Source organism: Zeugodacus cucurbitae, chromosome 2 (genome assembly GCF_028554725.1).
Source record: "Zeugodacus cucurbitae isolate PBARC_wt_2022May chromosome 2, idZeuCucr1.2, whole genome shotgun sequence".
Classification (NCBI taxonomy): domain Eukaryota; kingdom Metazoa; phylum Arthropoda; class Insecta; order Diptera; family Tephritidae; genus Zeugodacus; species Zeugodacus cucurbitae.
In genome coordinates, this window is record NC_071667.1 from 57,638,123 (window position 1) to 57,657,401 (window position 19,279).

Genomic DNA, 19,279 nt, shown 5'->3' on the forward strand with positions numbered 1-19,279 from the left:
TCTGCAACGTTCGCGGTCATATGTTGTCAAACATTACTAAGATTCTTTGTTGTAGTGCCTTAGCAATTCTAATGAACAATTAAAAAAGTGGGAAGTGTATATCAAGAATATTGTGTTACAAGTTTTAGGTCATTCGAAGAAAAACTAACGAAGTTACAGCAGGTTGAATAACGGTACATCCAGCTATCTGCGCTGAGTGTACAAAACTTTGAATCGATTTTCCCAAATATGTCATTTTTAAAGACGGTGACCAGCCTACAGAAAAAACTACTGCATCGATCGTTTTGATCTAACGATTTAATTACTAACAATTTTACAATAACAAATAGGTCGATTTTTTCGTCCAAAATCGTCATTTTGGCTTGAAAATGGTACCAAAAATTGAAAAATTAAAAAAAAAACTCGACGTTAATTGAAAGATAAACTAATAAACCAAGAATGATAGAAGACAAGATTACGACAGGCTAAAGCGTTCACGACCCACGAATGGGAATAGGCAACAGAAGAATTGTCAAATGGAAAACGGAAATGTGAAACATAGTGAACCAAATTGAATAATGTGCAGATAAAATATCACAATGAACGTAATTCTTAAAATCTTCATTTATAAAATGATCCAATATAATAATGCATACTTATAATTAAAATAATACGTTTTGTTACAAAAAATTCGCCAATTGAAAAGTGAAAAAAATCTTTATAAACGACTTTTTTGTACTATTGTTGTTTAATTCCGCCATTGCGGACTTCTTTTTCAAGTTAATACATTTTTCACTTTGAATTTTAAATAATAATTAAGCACTAGCCTTGACTTCAGCTCTTTGTTTTGGTTTTATTGTTTTGTACCACCGTACAATTTTGTTTTGCTCGCGTGTCCGGGGTCGTGAAAGTTGTCACTCAACAGGAACTAAAAACCCAAAAAATTTAACTGTAAACGCCTGTCGTAATTTTGTCTTCTATCATTCTTGCTAATAAACTAAAGAAAGCATTTTAATGTTTTGGTTTCGGATGATCCAGTGATGCTGTAGGCTGGTCACCGCACAAAAACTTTTTTCGAGGTGCCTGCAGAGATCGACGATAAATCCGTTATTCCTCGCTATTTTTCGATTAAACTTTTTTTAAGTATCCTTCTTGTACTTTCATATAATAATAAGTAAAATAAACCTACAGCAATAATTTTTTCGAAAAAAATTCATGAAAAAAGGTCTTTTTTCGACGAAACAAACCTTACCCTCCCCCCTTAAGGCAAATAGTGTCAGAGAGTTGCACTTGTGACTCCCTCAAGATGCTACCATCCGACTCTCATCGAAACATTTTAGAAATCAAGTTGCTTGTTAATCTATCTTTGAGTTGAAATCATGACAATTTATTACGCCCTTAAAGCCCTCGATTTACATGAACACATTATACTCGATGAAGTTGGAAACGATTAAATGTATCGATTTGATTTGTTCGATGGTGATATATCAATTATATCGTTCTTTCAACCTTTCGACAACATTTTTTATAGTACGATGCCTTCAAAATACTGCTTCGATCTCGCCGATCTTTTGATCCTGTGACCATTCTTTAGAAGACTGTGAATCAGAAACCAATTGGAAACCCAATTCATGTTCTCCCAATTTTAAGATCGTTTTCGTAATTTGTTTGTTTTGTTTTTGTAAAAAGTCTGGATGTGAACTCACGAGAAACCAATTTTGTACAAAACTACATGAACAATATTCCAACATATTGAAAATATTTAGTTTTGATGTCTTCTTCCGTGCCTACTTCTTGCACGAAATATATCCCAGAATCTCGTATAAACTCATCAAGCCATTAATCCAAACAACCAATACCTTCACAAAATCGCAAGCATGCTTCCGTTACTGTACTAGCTTACTTCTAGTTCCTAGCTTAAAAGAAACACACACACAAAATCTATACTTTCACTAAAGAAACATTTTTATTTGTAGTAGACTTCATATATTCCATGAATTAAAATAATTGATTACTATTAATACCAACCTCACACCCAATTCATTCTGTGTAAGGCGGCAATTCATCATCCCTATTTGCCGGTATACCCTCTTTTCTATACTCTTCGCTATCCAAGCTTTCACTTAGCTGACGCAAACCCGCACGCCTCGGCTTGAACTCTTGACCACCTAATGTGATGCTGGGCGGTACCTTCTTGCCTCGAAATTTAACGGCATCGAAAGCTGGTGGTGGCGTCTGGTGCTCAGGTGAGTTATCACGCTTTGATGTGCTCGTATGCCAAACGGCGATACGCTTCTTTTTCTTCTTCGGCAACAATTGTTTGATGGACGTACCAGAGGCGGGTTTCACTTTTGTTATTTCATTGAAACGATGCATTGCACTGTATTTTCGACGATAGTAGATTATTTCCAACACTAATGTGACCATGGCCAAGCCTAAGCCGAAGAGCGTGGCTATAAAAACACCACCCAAGCTTTCGAGTGATATGCCTTCTTGTTCTTCATTTACGGAACAGGCTTTAATGCGTGACATGTTCCAATATTTCGCTTTGAGATCCTCGAAGAAGCGATCCTTTTGTAATTCTAGGAGTGCATAACTTAATTCGTCCTGTGAAATATTAGAATCTGATTACATTTGAAAAATAGTTTTTGAACCTCGTTTTTTTTTTAATATTTACCGCAAAATGTGAACCCTGTTGTATCGCGATAGCGTAGGGTTGTTCTGCGAATACTTCACCGACTTCAGTCAGATTACAGTTACGCGTCAATTCGTATTTGATTTCCGATGAGTCGTGTATAAAAGCAAAATCGGCATTTTCATGTTCGTTGACCTTGCGAAAGCCTTCTTTAGCATCCTTTACCGGCTCGGAACCATTTATAGCCAGTAATATTGTACCATATTGTTCCTTGATTGGGTAATCCCAAATTCTAAAATAGTTGGGAAGACAGTGAAATATTTATGGTGCGACCAAGTTCCACTTCTATCATATTCTAACAAATTTGTTAACCTGTATTTCTGAAAATCTTCCGTCACGTTCAGTGTCAACTCCTTCCACATGCGATAGAGTGTGTCCTCAGCGAATTTCATATTGATGAAATATTGATGTGTGCTTGAACCTTCAACAACAGTATAATTGATTCTAGACTGACGTGCCAGCTGTTCCAAAGATTGTACTGGTGTCTGCATACGTTCCACGGTTAGAAAGGCCGCCAAGTTAGCTGTGAAGGTGGCCAGCATCAAGACCACAAACAACCAATAAGCGGCGACCATTATACGCCCAGATACAGCTTTTGGGGCTTCACCACCACCCTGAGGGGTAAAGGAGGTCAAGGCGAACCAGAAACTCTCGCGTAGTGTGAATTCACTGAAAGACAGTATTTTTAGGTTAGATGTGAATTTAATAAGTTCGTACTCACCGACAAGGATACTGATAGGCTGCACGATTATTTCTATAGCTATAGGGTGAATACTTATCAAGCAGCCATATCATAATTGCGCTACCCACCAGCGCGGCAATAATACTAAACCAAACCTCAACGCGTAAGACCGTCATGAATTTGAAGAGTGATGTCTGTCGTACCGGTTTACGCATTACAATCGAAATGCCGGTTTGCTCAAAATACGGTGCTATATAGTCTATCACTTCCTCGCGCTCGGAGTACATTTTCAGCGCGGTAACAGCAAAGTCTGTCTCACCAGTCACTAGATCACCGACAATACCATCCCAGCGATCATTAATGACATCGCGACGACCAAATTCACCCGAGGTCGGTGGTACCAGCATGTAGCCGAAATTTAAACGTTCCGATAGCTTTTTAATCGAGTCAATACAGAAACCCTCCCAAATCGGGTTACCATAAGCGTCGAGTATTAGTTCATCAGTTTTCGGATCACGTTTCATGTAATTCCAAGGGATGGCCTATGAGAGATTGTAAATAGAATTCGCTTCAAACTTAGAAATCACGTATTTGATGGTAGAACTCGTACCTCTACAGTCCCGATGCGAAAAAATCGACGCGGTTTACTGATCGTCTCATTTATTTTACGCAGATTATCATTTTGCCAAATGGCCAATTCGGTCGCAGCATCGTGTTCGCTCGAGTAAAGATTTATGTTGATCGTCGGTGAATAAGTGAGGCGTGGCACATGATCGAATTCGTCGTTGGGAAATCTGACGTCGGTTGTAAAGTATAGAAACTCATTCAATGGAAATTGTTCCAAAATATTAAAACCGTTTGTTCCGTTTTCATTGGGGCTGGTGTAGTTGCATTCCATCACAAAAGTTTGCAACCAATACAAATTGGTTTGCTTGAGTTCGATTAAACCGCGTAAGATTTCCAGTATTATTGCGCGTTGCAACTGGAAAAATTATAAAAAATTGCAAATTTATTTTTTAACGCCTAAAGCCACTTAAATTAATTTACCGAAAATCCACTTAGACAATATGCATCCTTCATTCTTAGCGACCGGCAAAGAGTCTTCGGATTGATCGTAAATTTCGTCGCAAAATCCACTTGTTTCTTAAATTTAAAAACACGATCACGTGGATCCAAATAAATAAAATGCCATTCTCGTGGTCTCTCAAAAACGTTGGCTTTTGAAATCTAAAAAAGAAAGTTATGGAAATCCAAATAAAGATAAAGTTTTCGCTTAACTCACCCTTTCAAAAATACTATTCATTGCTGTGCCTTCTGCAAAGATCGCATAACAAGAAGGCATTGGCCGGATCTTTCGTAAGCGCTGTATAAAATCTTGCTTATCGAATGCATTCATTATCAAAGTGCGGAAGGGATAACCTTCGACGACTTGTATAACAGCTTCCTCGGTGTCCTGAATAAAGTAAATTTATTTTATTATTCATAGTAAAAGGTGCGAAAACATACTCTGGCATTCTGAAAGATCATAATGCATTCGTGTCCCGATTTTTCCAACACAAATTGTGAAAACATTTTTAAATATGGCGCCAATATGCGATCTACTCGTAAGAAAGGAATTTGATACATTCTAAGTAGATCCAATCCATTATGCCATATGTGATAGGTAAAGTCGATAACTACCGATACACCGTCCGTCGCCAGGTGTTCGCAAACTATAAAGAATATAATTTAAAAGATTAGTGCAATAATAAGTCTTGGTTGGGTTCTTAATAAATATTTTAATTATTAAAATTTCTTCTAATTCTATGCGTGTTTGAAATGTACGATCGGTTAAACTAACGTCTCTTTACTCTATAACTTGTTAGAGATTAGTGAAGATTTTTCCAAAATTTCGATTACTTAAAGCTTAACCGTAACTTTCGGTTCTCTTAGTGAACGGTATATGTTCGACTCGGCTTCATCTTTAACAAATGTCTGTAAGTCTACCTACGTTTTTCCATATTCTTCTCTTCCTTCTGTCTGCCTGTGTTCTCTATAACGACAACGTAATACTGAATCTCGGTTTCCAATTGCAAAGCTTTAATTTCTTTGACCGCACTTGCAACATCCAGCTCAATACCCGACTGTAGTGGGTCAATCCAAAATGCTGAAAAAACAAAATACGATAAGGAGACTCATTTTACTTAATTTCACAAAAGCAAAGCATTTGCTATTGTTCGTACCGATTTTTAACTCGTTTGCGCAAATATAGCTGAAAGAGATCAAAATTACAAGTTTTTGCAAAAGCCACATTTTGCCACAATTTCGATACATCCACTCACAATGTGTTCAAAGAAAGAACTGTTACAAGCGACTTACCATAACTGTGTCATATGCAATGTTTTTAATTTTGCGGAAATGTAACATCAAAATTGACGCGTCTGACAAGTCAAGGCTGATATATAAATTGCATAATTTCGAGTAATTTGCATTGATTTGTGCACACAAACCGACAGGTGCCGCTGCTCAATTATTTAGAGTCCTACAAATCAAGTGTGTTGCAAGCGAAATAGAAGATTGTAAAGGAATTAGAGAATAGAGCTTCGCAATGTCGGTTGTTGGTACATATATTTGTGACTAAGTGTGTAGAGTTATGGCAGTTGCTCGCATAAAAATAAACCAATTTTTGAAATAAGCTTGTTACTTCCTCATATCTATAATTATACGATATACTATAAAATCGATTTATAAAACTAAGTACATTCTACGTCGGCTTCAAAGGGCACTATTTAGCTGATCATTAGACTTCAGACTTGGAAATTACTAGTGAAAGCTTACAGTATAATATTAGATTGAAAGCATTTTTATTTGAAGGAGTATTTGAGTTTTTTTTTTGTTCCAATATACAACAACTCAAGCTCTTGAATTGGCAAACTCAAACTTCCTTAACTCGAAGTTATCCATAACTTGAACTCTTGAATTGGCAATAGAAGTCAAATTTCATAAAAATTTCCTTCCATATATCGAACTTTTTTCGACCAGGGCATAATACCTAATTTAAAATTCTGCTATCGAGGGAGATTTTAAAAGAGTCCCTCTATATCGTATGAAGGTGAACAAAAAAATTGATAAATCATATAACAAAGGCATGTGATACAGTCGTCAAGAGCCAAACATTAGCAAACTGCAACAAAGACAATTACAGAATACATGTTTTAACGTACTTATGGACATAAATATTTTGTGAGGTAAATAAAAAAAACTTTGTATAAATCTATATTTTACAGCTTTTTGAAAAATTGTGTTTTAATGAAAATTTCTATAAGTCGAAGTCTCTCTAACTCGAAGTGGATTTGTGGATTATGGTGATTCGAGTTAGGGAAATTCAAAATATTCAAAAATTTCGAAAAAAGTTCGAAATCGAATTTCGAAATGTCTTTATATTTTCGAAAACAATTTCGAAGATAATTAAAATTATAGCATAACTTTCGAAAAAGTTCGAAAATGAATTTCGAAATGTCTATATGTTTTCGAAGACAATTTAAATTCTGGCATAACTTTCGAAAAAGTTCGAAAACGAATTTCGAAATGTCTTTGTTTTCCAAAATAATTTCGAAGTTAATTAAAATTATAGCATAACTTTCGAAATAGTTCGAAAACGAATTTCGAAATGTATTTATGTTTTCGAAAATAATTTCGAAGATAATTAAAATTATAGCATAACTGCAATTAAAAATATTTTATATCCGAAAAATGTAATTAACGAGCTAGAGATTTGAAATGTTCAGTTCTGGTTGATTTGTAATAGCAATTTTAAATTCCGCATAAACGTTTCTCGCTTTCCTGATTTTGATTATCATTATCAGTAACAATAACATATTCGAAAAACTTCACAGCTGCAACTTTTTGCTTAAATTTTTTTAAATGCCGAGTTCATCGGGATTTTTATTTGTGGAACTCCATTGATACGGTTATAAAATTATGCTGTACTTCAATCGTTCATTAGCATCAGAAGACTTCTCTGACAATCAAAGCATCATAAATTTTTCATTTGATCACACCAAGAGTATTCTCCGCTGTTTACAAAACGGTACAAAAGAAGAGAAATTGTTAATAAAAATGTTTGCTTTTTATTATTGATTTATTTTTTATGACTCTTTTTCCAAAAAAAACTTATGCTTAACAAAAGCGTTCAAGCGTTTAGGAAAAAACAATGAAAATAGCTCATAAATTTGAGGCGCTGTTAGTGTATATTATGTATTTGGTAGACGTTTTGAAAAACCTTGATAAGCATGAGATTTTTTGTACTAAGTTTACGATTTTTGTATAATCTTTCTATTAGAGTTTCGTCACGATCCTGCGTTTGGTAAGTAGCATACTTATATTCATGAAACATACTCGTATGTGACATATGTATGTAAGTTTTTTTTTTTTTTATTGGACTAATTTGTTCGAAGTTCGATTTCATTTCGCCTCCGCTAAGCGTTAAAAATACAATTTAAACTCTCAAATCTTTTCGTTCTCATGTATGGTCTCATTTTTTTTTATGATCACCGATTTGTATTTGCCTTTTCAATGCCACTTAAATTTGTTTATGGCCTTTACGAGTTCTCATTGTATGCCCTACACACACACACAACGCTTCATTTGTCATTCCAAGTTTGTGCTGCAGCGTTCTAAAGTTTATATATGTATTTTTTTTTTATTTCTATTCTTATTCGCCTTGTTTTAATTACATTTCATTTACAATAAACTGATATCACCTCGCTGGAGTTTGGCGCCTCCAACCCAAGCGCTCAGCAACATTTCAATTCGATTTGCCCTGATTTCATCTGCTCCCAAGCGCACATGCTGTTTTAAATTCTATTGAACAATTTCATAAATGTCTTTTTTATTATTGTACAGGGTACTTTAATCACATTTAATTACATCAGCAGCGCTAAATAATGGCATTAATGAATAGAATTCAGTTGTAATTCGTAATGTCAGTTGTGTGGCGTTGTTCAGTGATTTCATAAACGCCGCGAGAAAAATGCTTGTGTGCTTGGAATTATTTATATGCATAACCACATATGTACAGTCTAATTATATACTCACAAGCTCGTCCAATCTCTATTCATGTGTAAACTGTTTTTCTTTATAATGTTACGATTGGCGGACCTTTAAAGTACCGTTTGAGCATGGGAGTGGCCTTAAAAGCGTGTGGCTGCAGTCATAAAAAATCACCTTTCATTATAACTTTTAATTGCTCTTGCAAATTGAGTAATTAAATAAAATAGACACCACACTCTTTCAACGGTCTGTCTTAGTCTTAGGTGATGTGGTTCTAGCTTTAGTAAATGTTATAAAAATGTGTGCATGAATTCTGTAAATGCACATTAGCCACTTCTATAATGTATTTTTATTCTAAGCGAGTCATGCTTTAGTATATTACAGTGTAGTATTTATGTAGAAACGATTTTTTTTATTTTTTATTAATAACCTAAAAAATAAAAAACGATTTGATTGATTGCAACTCAGGGTTTTTTCACTTGATATGCTAAGTTAGAAGAATTCTCGTTCTGCAATTCTGTGGTGTTTTTGCATACTTGAATGACAAGGTCATTCATTTAATGAAGCTGAAATGTAAATGTTCTACAGCTTATTTACGTTTGTATGTTTTGTGTGTTTTCGCTATTAATAGAGTACTAAGTTCAATAAAACACTATCCGTAGAGCCTTTTCCTTAACTCTCGCAAAACAGATATCAGATGATCAATATAAATCCTCTTACTTGGTTATTATTGACAGACTGATTATTGATTGATTGACAGAATCCTTTGTCTGTTATGATTATTATTGACAGATTGATTCTACATAAAATTTGAAGACAGTTATCTATAGTATAAACTATTTGTTTCCAATTTCAAAGACAAATAAATCCCTATACATATTTCTAGTTAGATCATAACGACACAAGTCGTTCAAGACATGATTGTCAAAATTTTGTTTTCAAATTTTATAATATTAATATCATAAACAATGAATTAAAGTCCTTAGATTCACAGATAGGACAAGAACTTCGTACCAAAATTATTAGAATGTCACATCGGAGCTTGATTCATACTAATAATATAATTCAACAGCTTTTAAGCCATGTGGAGTTGTATTGGAAATATATATTATAACTAGCCTCATAGCAATGGGGTCTACATAGGATGGGATCGGTTTTACATCCGGTCGAAACTGTCGCCTCGGCAATATTTCCCGAAACGGGTAGTTTTATAATGCTCCGTACTCAACAAATAAAGCAAGCCTATAAGGTTCATTAGAATTTTGATAAATTATAAGTATTTCAGAGTTGATTTCAAACGACCGTTTATATGGAATAACCTTTCCGATGGTTTGTGATGCATATATTGTTCTTGAAAGTGGCATATAAAAAGTACCCTGAGCTAATCTTAATGCTGTAGAGTAAAACGAAGGCTATAAAGTGTTAAGGACTAAAACCTTCTTATAATATTTAAGAACAACTACATTGCTTTGCATACTTTTCTTCTATTATGCAACATAGATCGCGGGTCCAAAATAGTGATCCTTTAACTTTTAGATTTAATTTTTATACTCTCGCAACAAAGTTGCTAAAGCGAGTATAATAGTTTTGTTCACATAATGATTGTTTGTGTCATCCAGAAATAAAAGAGTTAGATTTAGTGTTATATATGTATATCAAAATGATCATGATGACGAATAGAGTTGAAATCCGGATGTCTGCCCGTCCGTCTGCCCGTGCAAGCGATAACTTGAGTAAAAATGAAGATATCTTGACGAAACTTGGTACATATATTCCTTGCCACCCTGAGGAGGTTGGTATTGAAAATGGGCGAAATGGGACCAAAGCCACGCCCATAAAAACCTGAAACCCATAAAGTGTCATAACTAAGCCATAAATAAAACTATAATAATAAAATTTGGCAGTAAGAATTGCACTAGGAAGGGGCATATCTGAATGTAATTTTTTTGGGATAGTGGGCGTGGCCCCGCTCCCAAACTTTCTGAAGTCGTTTCCCTTACGTACCCCATCACACACCACGGCAATAGTTGAAATCGGATAATAACCACGCCCATCTCCCATACAAAGGTTAGGTTGAAAATTACTAAAAGTGCGTTAACTAACTAACGAAAAACGTCAGAAACACAAAAAAATATCAGAAAATATAGCAGAAAGAAGCTGCACTCAGATTTTTTTACAAAATGGAAAATGGGCGTGGCATCGCCCACTTATGGGCCAAAAACCATATCTGGAACTACTCGACCGATTTCAATGAAATTCGGTATATAATATTTTCTTGACACCCTGACAACACGTATGAAAAATTGATGAAATCGGTTCACAACTGCGCCTACTTAACATATAACTTCAATTTTATATTCCATCTGATTCCAACACATTATAATAAATAGTGTCTTAGTATTACTTGTTCTGATGCGAATTGTCTTTTGCTAGTCCTAGCCTGGGCGATTATATCTTAATTGACGCTAATTTTTACTCAGCTAATGAAACGATAGTGTTGAAAAGTGCTGCCTTAATTTATTATAATCGGCCCAAGATTATACTTTTTCAATCTTGTTCTATGTAATTATAAACAGTACTTTTTGACAAGTCCAAGTCAGTCGAGATTTTTTGTAGACTTATTTTTCGAATTCCACAAATAATATTTTGACCCTCGACATACGACGACTCTGGCACTTTCCTTCAGCTTTTAGCCTTCAGTGTTTTATTTTTTGGCCTTTAGTTTTAGATATACATATTTGTACATACATACATATATTTATTATTTGTAAAATTTGAGAGTGACCATTTCGCATTACAGTAAATTTATTGAAAATTTTTACCCATGACTGAATGTTTTTCAATTTTTTACTATTTATTATGGCGCATCTCAACTATATACATATATATATATATGTATGTATATATTTGAACAATGTAAATTTGTATGGGCGACAAAAAATTTATTGAATTCAATTAGTGTCCGGCAATTGTGGGTGTTTATGGCGAATGCCTTTTAGAAATCGATGATGGTAAGTGTTTTTAACTGAAAGTTTAACTGGGGTCACTCTGGTCAATTTATAATTTTGTTGAAGGTGAGTTCAACAAGTTCAATGGACAGTGCCAATTTTGGAATTTCAAAAAAAAAAAAGAAAAAACAGAAATACCGTTATGTTGTGGAATAATGCATAAAAAGTACTTTTTTGTTGAAAAAAATTTTAAATAATTTAAAATTTCAAAAATATAATATATTTTAGGAAAATCGCAAAAAATCGAATTTTAATTTATAGTATATTATATTAGAAAGTCCTCACAGAACTATTTATTTACATATATTTACTTCATTATTATTTCCTCAACATAACACATTTGACTAATAAAAATCCCTTCTTTTGTTCTCTTTTTCTCTGCTTGCAGGTAAATACTCGTGTACAATTTGAAATTCAATCGACCCAGTGCCGTTACTCCAATTTTATTGCCATTTCGTATGCATGCTCGTAAGTGTAATTCACAATCAAATAACAACTTTTTGAATAAGTAAAACCCCGTATAAACAAATACTGTTATACATACATATATATAATGTTTTATATTATATACCTATGTGCATACAACTGTACTTGTGTGATTGGCCTCACTGATATGCGAACACCTCAACGCAAATGTTATACTTGCATTTTAAGATTCTGGGTGTGCAGAGTTCTTTCATACACTCATTTACAGAATTCGAACATTTTTCGCTTGTTGTTGTTTTTGTTCCTTTGTGAAGCGAAAAAGTGTTCGCATAAAATGCAAATGAGCAAATTTCTATTCGAAATTTCAGCTTGTTGCGGCAAATTAATGCGATACAATTGTTTTTGTTCTTGTTTTTGTTTTAGTGGCAACCGCAAAATAAATGAGTTCAAAAGCGTCATTTTGCCGATTGCGGAATTGAGAATTCGTATTGTGATTTGTATGTTTGGCGTCTACAGCTTTGTGTTGCGCAAAGTGTAAATAAAAGCAAGCGCTGCTAATTTGTTTGTGTCGGGTTCACACTTTGCCAACAAAAATTAACAATTCATAAATGTATTGACCGCAGGGAACTATATTAATTAATAATAATAATAATAATAACTAAGTGAATTTAATATTTAATTGAATTCCATTGGGTCTACGGAGACCAAAGTAATGTGACAACTCGAGAGTGTAGATCAAAAATATAATAGCATGAATTCTACAGCAAGAAAATGGAAAAAAAGACTGTAACCACGCTCAGCTCACATCCAAATGTTTGAAAATGGACGAAATCGGTTCGCAACCGCCCCATACTTTCCATATACTACCGTTTTGAAGTCCATCTGATACGTTCACTTTATAATATAAAATAAAAATCAAATAACTAAATAAAGCAGCAGTGAAGATGATTGGTTGGCCCATTCATTATTCATTAGGCCCATTGTGCTGTGATAAGCGTCACCTAAACAACTCGGTTGATTTGACAAAACTTCTAAGTTTTTTCCATCCCAGCTGCCCAATTTCACTTAGGTTAAAGTTTTGGGAGCCATGGAACTTATTTCTTCTTAATCGACTGAAAGCTGGGCGTTCGCAAAGATAATACTCTAGCGTCACGTCATTCTCCGCGCATGCCCTGCATTCCGCGGGTTCCACTATATCAAGTCTCTGCAGGTGGCCTCTAAGGGGTAAGTGCCCTGTGATCACGCCCGTGATACATCTTAGTTCTCTTTTGCTCAGTTTTTTGGTCTGTCCATTGTCACAACATTACCCTATAGTAGTTTTGTGATACGACCCGTGTTGCAAATGTTTGAAGATCTGAGGTGCTTTAGACAGAGCTGAATGAACTGAAATGTCTGGGACAGTTTAAGGGAACTGTGTTCCCAGCTGCGCCTTAGCGGGCCAACTCATCCGCCTTTTCATTTTCTTCTATGCCTATTTGACTAGGTACCCGGGTGATGTTAACTGAGTTTTCTCCTGATTTATTGTCTCTTTGCATGATCTCACTGTTGGCGCAGCGGATAGCCTTATTTGCTGCTTGGCTATCCACAAAAAAAGAGAATGGACCTGTTGGTAAGTGTCCATGCCCACTTAGCGCCTTCCCTTAATCCGACCATCTCGGCCTGAAAGACCTAATTGTAGTCGTTTAGTTTGAAGTTGCTTTCTGTGAAGTGAAGATACTTTGCACAAATACTGAAATTATGTTGCGGCATTACCCTTCTAAAAATCAGACCCCATACATCAGAAAGTAATTAAATTTTTCGTATTGATTTTTTTTCAACAAAAACGACACATTTGACTTATGACGGCGAAATTGAATTATTTTTTTCACAAATAACGACACAATTCAAAATGGGTCACTTTTATGCTCAAGAACAAGCATTAGTACACTCTATTTGGTCCATTTATGCTCAACATTGTATTTAATATATTACAGGCCTCTAGATTTGTCAATAAACAGTTGGAATTTTTCTATATTTGCTAAACAAGAGACAATTGAAAACTTTAAATCGCTCTCCTGAAAAATCGACTTTTTTGAGTTGTGACACTATTCAAGTAAATGAGCGATATGTTAGCAAAATTATTTGAACGAAAAAACTTGGATATAATGTAACTTGGTGACAAAAATAATTGAAATCGATTCAGGAATTATCCCAGACCTCATATACTATAGGCCGTATACATGAGTCATATTGTGTGTTATTTTAATAACAATAATAACTAATGACTTTATTAAAAACAGTGTTAAATCTAACCAAAATCTAAATTTATTAAAAACTATACTTACTCACTCAGTTGCGGTCTGACTAATATACAAATATGTATGTATGTTTAGTGTCTTCACATAGCCATTGAATATTAAAAGGGCTATGTGTACCCTGTAGGAAATTTCACTGTTTCAAGTTGGTGTAGTTATATTGACTCTCGGATAAGTACAGGTTTTCGAACAGAAGAACACCCACTGAAATGTAGATCAATTAATATTTTGGTTTAATTTAAATTTAAATGAAAGGAAATCGAGATATAAGGTATAATACAAAATTTCGATTGAAACACTGCTCTCATAAAATATAGCCTACAATTGTTTCTCGATTGTAGTTTACTATTTTCCAATTTCGGTTTTTAATCCCCGTTTGGACAACTCAGTATATGATTCGAAAACTAGTTATTTTTATATTTTTCGCATTTTGAGTGGTTTTTTGCCACATCAGAATTGGGTGTGACTAGTTCTTCCTACAGGGCAAACTTCGGCTTCGTTACTGACAACTATGAAATGTTTTGGTGAAACCGGATTCGAAATTTTGGCAATACGCAATACGAGTAGTACCAAACTTTTTTGGACAATGCACATTTTGTGAATGTTTTTTCGTTATTTCGCTTTAGTTTTTATAGCTATTAAATGCTTAATGCTTAACACTTTTAATACCTGTGACAAGTGAATTGAAATGTCACAGCGTACAATTCAATGTCAATCAATGTCGCCGACAAATAGAGTTACCAAAATAGTATTTGTTTTTTTCGGTTTTTGTTTATCTTATACGGTAATGTATATGGTGTTACTCGATGTACTTAATATACCGTAGTGAAGTTCCCCCAAATATTAGTAATTCTTTAGTTTAGTTCTTGGTTCTTTAATCTATATTTCTGACCTTCACAGTATCTTCTCTCAGAGCTCATTTCGCTGAAATAAATTTTTTTATAAAGTTACTGCGAAGTCCTATGTTGCAGTACGAATGACATCAAATCGACATGTTCTTACGTGAAACAGACCTTAAGTGGCTTAAATTAACCATAATAAGTCCCAAATTAAGATTATTAACTGAGACGTTAAATAAAATAGTTCCAGTCCCTTTCAACTGATTAACAATTTCAAGAATTGCTTATTCCAAGGTTTGGTTTCCTCTAGAAGCACAAATAATTGCTAAAATCAACGATTATTTTTCTTTCAATTTCATTTTAAAGCCGGAAATAAACCTTTAAATATATACATTCCTTCTGAAATCATTAAAGGATTTCATATTTTAAAAATATGAGTTAAACCATCGAGAGCTGAAATCAAATCCCAATCACAGCATTATATAAATCATTGGATTCTTTTTCCCATCAATTACACATCGAAAACCATTTTTCAAAATCGATAAGTATGTTTTTAGCTAGAAAAGCCTTCATAGAACTACAAAAACGTGGCCCACAACCATATCTACTAGGCTTAAAATATACTTAATTGGCCATTTATGAATTATGTGCCAAATAAGGCAGCTTACTATATTTTTATATGTTTACTCTCTAAAACAACCCACTGTGACCGGCTTGTCACACAAGATACCATTTAAAGGCAGTGTTTCTTTACGGCGAGTTGTTGGTGTTGTCATATCGGGCGTAGGTGTTAGCATGGCTTTTGGCTTTTTAATGACCGCCGTTTGTGGAGCAGCGGCAGCGACACGCTTAAAGAGTTTATAGCCGAGGCGCTTAAAATGCAATATACATACATACATAACAACCATTCTATGTCCATATAAATACTTACACTATATTTGCTAGCCACACATGCGAGTATGTATCGCCTTATGTGTTTATGTGCTGCTATATTTACTAGTTGATCGTGCGAAGCTATGCGGTGTGGCATTAAATATTGAACGTTTTGTCGTCGTCTGCAACACATGCGGCTGAAATTAAACTGCATCGCATGCGACAGCTAAGTGCGGCGTGTGTGTAATTAAAAGCAAGTTTTTTTTCACCTCTAATTCACTAGCAAAACACACGAGTACAATGTATAACGGATATGTATTACACAAACAATTACCTACAATTGACAGCAGAGTATGATTATTTGCCAAAAGCGCCGCAAACCTGTTGCCACCAAATGCCATTGAGCCAGTGCCTACAAATACAATTGAAATGAAAAGCTACAACAATAACAACAATCATTTAGCACGTTTTTTTAGTGGCTCCAACAGCTGTATTTATTTCGCACAGCTTGCAACAGCACTCCAAGCATCACCTGTGGCATATAGAGATGTGTAATTTTTATGCCGTAGTTTATGTTTTAGTGCTCTTTTCCTGTTGCTTGAGTTTTTTTTTTATTTTTTTTTTTAATAGCGACACATTAAAATCCTCTAAATCATTGCGCTTTTGACAATTATTGCACCTGACGACATGTTTCGCTGTTTACAACCAACTATCAATGTGTATATCTGTATGTATATAACGGTGTATTCATCTACATTTGCAGCCTATGGTGCACTCGCATGCCTGTCACTCGACTCACACTTTAACTCACGTCTAAAATCTCAGCATTCCTGTCTGTGACTGTCTCTTTGTTTGTTTGTTGTATTTCTTCATCCAACTGTTTGTCCGTCCGTCCGTCCAGCTGTCTATCAAATCGGTTGCAACATGCCTGTACGACTTCGTATTTAAAGTTATCAACTCTTCTTGGTTGCGTTTTGGTGTATCTCATGTATACAGATATTATTTGTATAGATGTATGTGAGTTTGTGTTTATGCGGCATTTCACAAAAAGGAAAAGTTGTCAATAGCATTTATTTTGCGTTTGGCATAATTACGGTATCATTTGTCCGCAAGTTTTAAATGTTTGCGTGGATTTATTGCCGCAATTGCGCTTTAGCGGCGTGTCTCTTAAAAATATTTACAATTCTTTGAAAGTGAAAAGTAAGAGTTATCGCGCAGGAAAAGTGATTTTACGAAATTTTAACTGTCAGTTGTTCATTTCAATTAATAATACAGAAATTATATGACAATTGGTGATAGATCGATACAATTTATCATCTATATATGTATATATGGAACGGAATCTTAATAGGCTAAGCTTTTAGTAGATTTTAATTTTTTTCGTCGGATACGGGTAATTATTAAGTCAAGATAATATTTTCTACAATAACAGCTGCCGCAACTTCATATTTTGTGTATATGATCGCTGTTCTGAGAGAGCTTCGACCGTTACCAAAAAATTAAATTCAACAGAGATGCGTATTTAGATCCAACCAAGGAATCCCAACAGTTTTTCTGAAACATTTAATGCTACTAGAACCGCAACAATATCCAGTATGGAAAAATAGCAAAACAAACCTTTCGTATGTTTATATTCAACTACCGGGTGCAACTGTGGCATACAAATTGGACAAATTTTTGAAATGTAAATGACGCAAAGTCGGCAACCCGGCAATATGAAAAATTAAAAACCTTTAATTGCTAAGATTTTTTTAAAATTCGAAAAAAATATGTTCGCTAACGGACTTGACTTCGTCGGTTCATCACGAGGGCTCGATAAGAGAATACAACGTCGATACTAATACAAAACCAACGACTTATGTTATTTGAGGTTATGTGACTTTGGAGATCTTACATCAAATGTCTGCCAGAGCATCAAATGTCTCTCAGTTCATGAACTTGGAAGTTAGAAGTTTCCTTTATTGTTTTCCATGTTACTTTTACTAGTTAGAATCTGCAATGACTTGCAAGACATGGTTTTACCCAATTTCTCTCTTTTAAGATAGCTGAATAGTCTTTCAATGAGTGATGAGGACGTTTGCTATGACCTGTTTAAATAAGACCTGTTACAATGTATTTGTAATGTAAAATATTCCGATATATTGCCTCAGTTGAATCAATCCTCGTTTCGAGTTTCTGAAAAAGGAAACATCTCTGACCAACTATTTTTGGAGTAAGAAAACAGCCGTCAAGAAAGGTTAAACGAGTACGAAGTAAGGGAAGCCAACATTAACGGTTCCCTGTACGGATACGTTTTACAAATAAATTCATATTGGTTCGCCATTTTGAATCTATGAAATTAACGTCAAATTCGTAAAAATCATAAATCAGCGACTGTGTAACGAGTTGCATGTGAATCTAAAGAATTAGAAAAAAAATTCGGCCATATTGGGTCCTACATTTCGAATTTTGAAAAACCGATTTCGGATTCATCCGTGATTCCGAAAACCCCAGTAGCTAGTTTCGGATCCGCCGGGTTTTTACTGTCCGTCATGTTGTTTTTTTTTTAAGTTATGTAAAAATCCTGATCTGATGGGATTCAGTGGATCTCGAATTCGGCTACAGTGACCCCAAAAACATTGTTCACACAAAATAAGACCCCTGGTCAGAACCAAATTTTTTTTGTGTTGCTGTGTAATCCTCGTTGTATTAAAGCCTTAGAAGATATTGTGTTTTCAATAAATATGAATATCTTTTATTTTTTACGAAAGCTCATTTTACACAGCTCATTATCACGCTATAACACACACAAACACTCTAACTATCATCGCGTTCTACCTCAAAGACACCGTCGTACACTTGTTCTGGTTAAATGACGCTTTAATTGTTGCTTTTGAGTGAGCGCTCCATATAATCACCTAATAAAGTAGCGTAAGCACACGAGTCATTTTCCATCAAAATAGAAGACGAAAACAATTCCACACAAGTGAAAGTAGCGACGCACTCACACATGCTTATGTACATATGTATGTATATAAATGTTTTTAGGTAGGTCTGAGCCCGTTAGCAGCGTGTATTTGGCAGTTGTTGAGTGAATTATCGTTACGCTTTGCGTACTTATCACATTATTAAGAAAAGTTATTAAATATTCGACCCACTTTTAATGAGTGCTTACAACAACAAAAAAACAACAACAACAAAATCAAAGAATCAATACTTACCTAGGATGGTGCGTGCTGGTCAAGTGACAGACGAAAAGAAAACAAAAACAATTGTGAAAATATCGGCCTAATATATGAAAATTCGATGAGGCACTTGTTGATTTCAAAATCATATTCAAGCAGCCACTCAATCTTCACTGCAATAACAATAACAACAATAAGTGTTTAAAATGAAAAATTTGTAACGAAAAAAATCTTAAGAAAATAAAATTGCACTTTTCGGTACTTCAAACCAGCACGAGATGCAATTTC

At 34.6% G+C, this 19,279-nt stretch overlaps 2 protein-coding genes across 3 annotated transcripts in view; one reads left to right on the forward strand and one right to left on the reverse strand.

The window, feature by feature from the left end:
- The window catches only part of LOC105214550 (uncharacterized), a 93,151-nt gene that overhangs the window by 39,213 nt on the left and 34,659 nt on the right, over positions 1–19,279 (forward strand). The window lies entirely within an intron of this gene.
- On the reverse strand, positions 1,922–5,648 carry LOC105214572 (glutamate receptor ionotropic, kainate 2). Of its 2 annotated transcripts, XM_011188078.3 has the most exons (10): positions 5,579–5,648; positions 5,347–5,502; positions 4,863–5,068; positions 4,639–4,809; positions 4,404–4,583; positions 3,967–4,338; positions 3,396–3,898; positions 2,987–3,343; positions 2,657–2,906; positions 1,961–2,586 (listed from the first exon to the last, which is right to left on the reverse strand). In XM_011188078.3, exons 1-10 carry the CDS (start codon positions 5,646–5,648, stop codon positions 2,020–2,022), a joined length of 2,832 nt encoding a protein of 943 aa, XP_011186380.2. In that variant the 3' UTR covers positions 1,961–2,019. The 2 variants fall into 2 exon arrangements, with proteins under 2 accessions (XP_028897718.2, XP_011186380.2); XM_029041885.2 differs by lacking the exon at positions 5,579–5,648 and having other exon boundaries at positions 1,922–2,586; positions 5,347–5,543.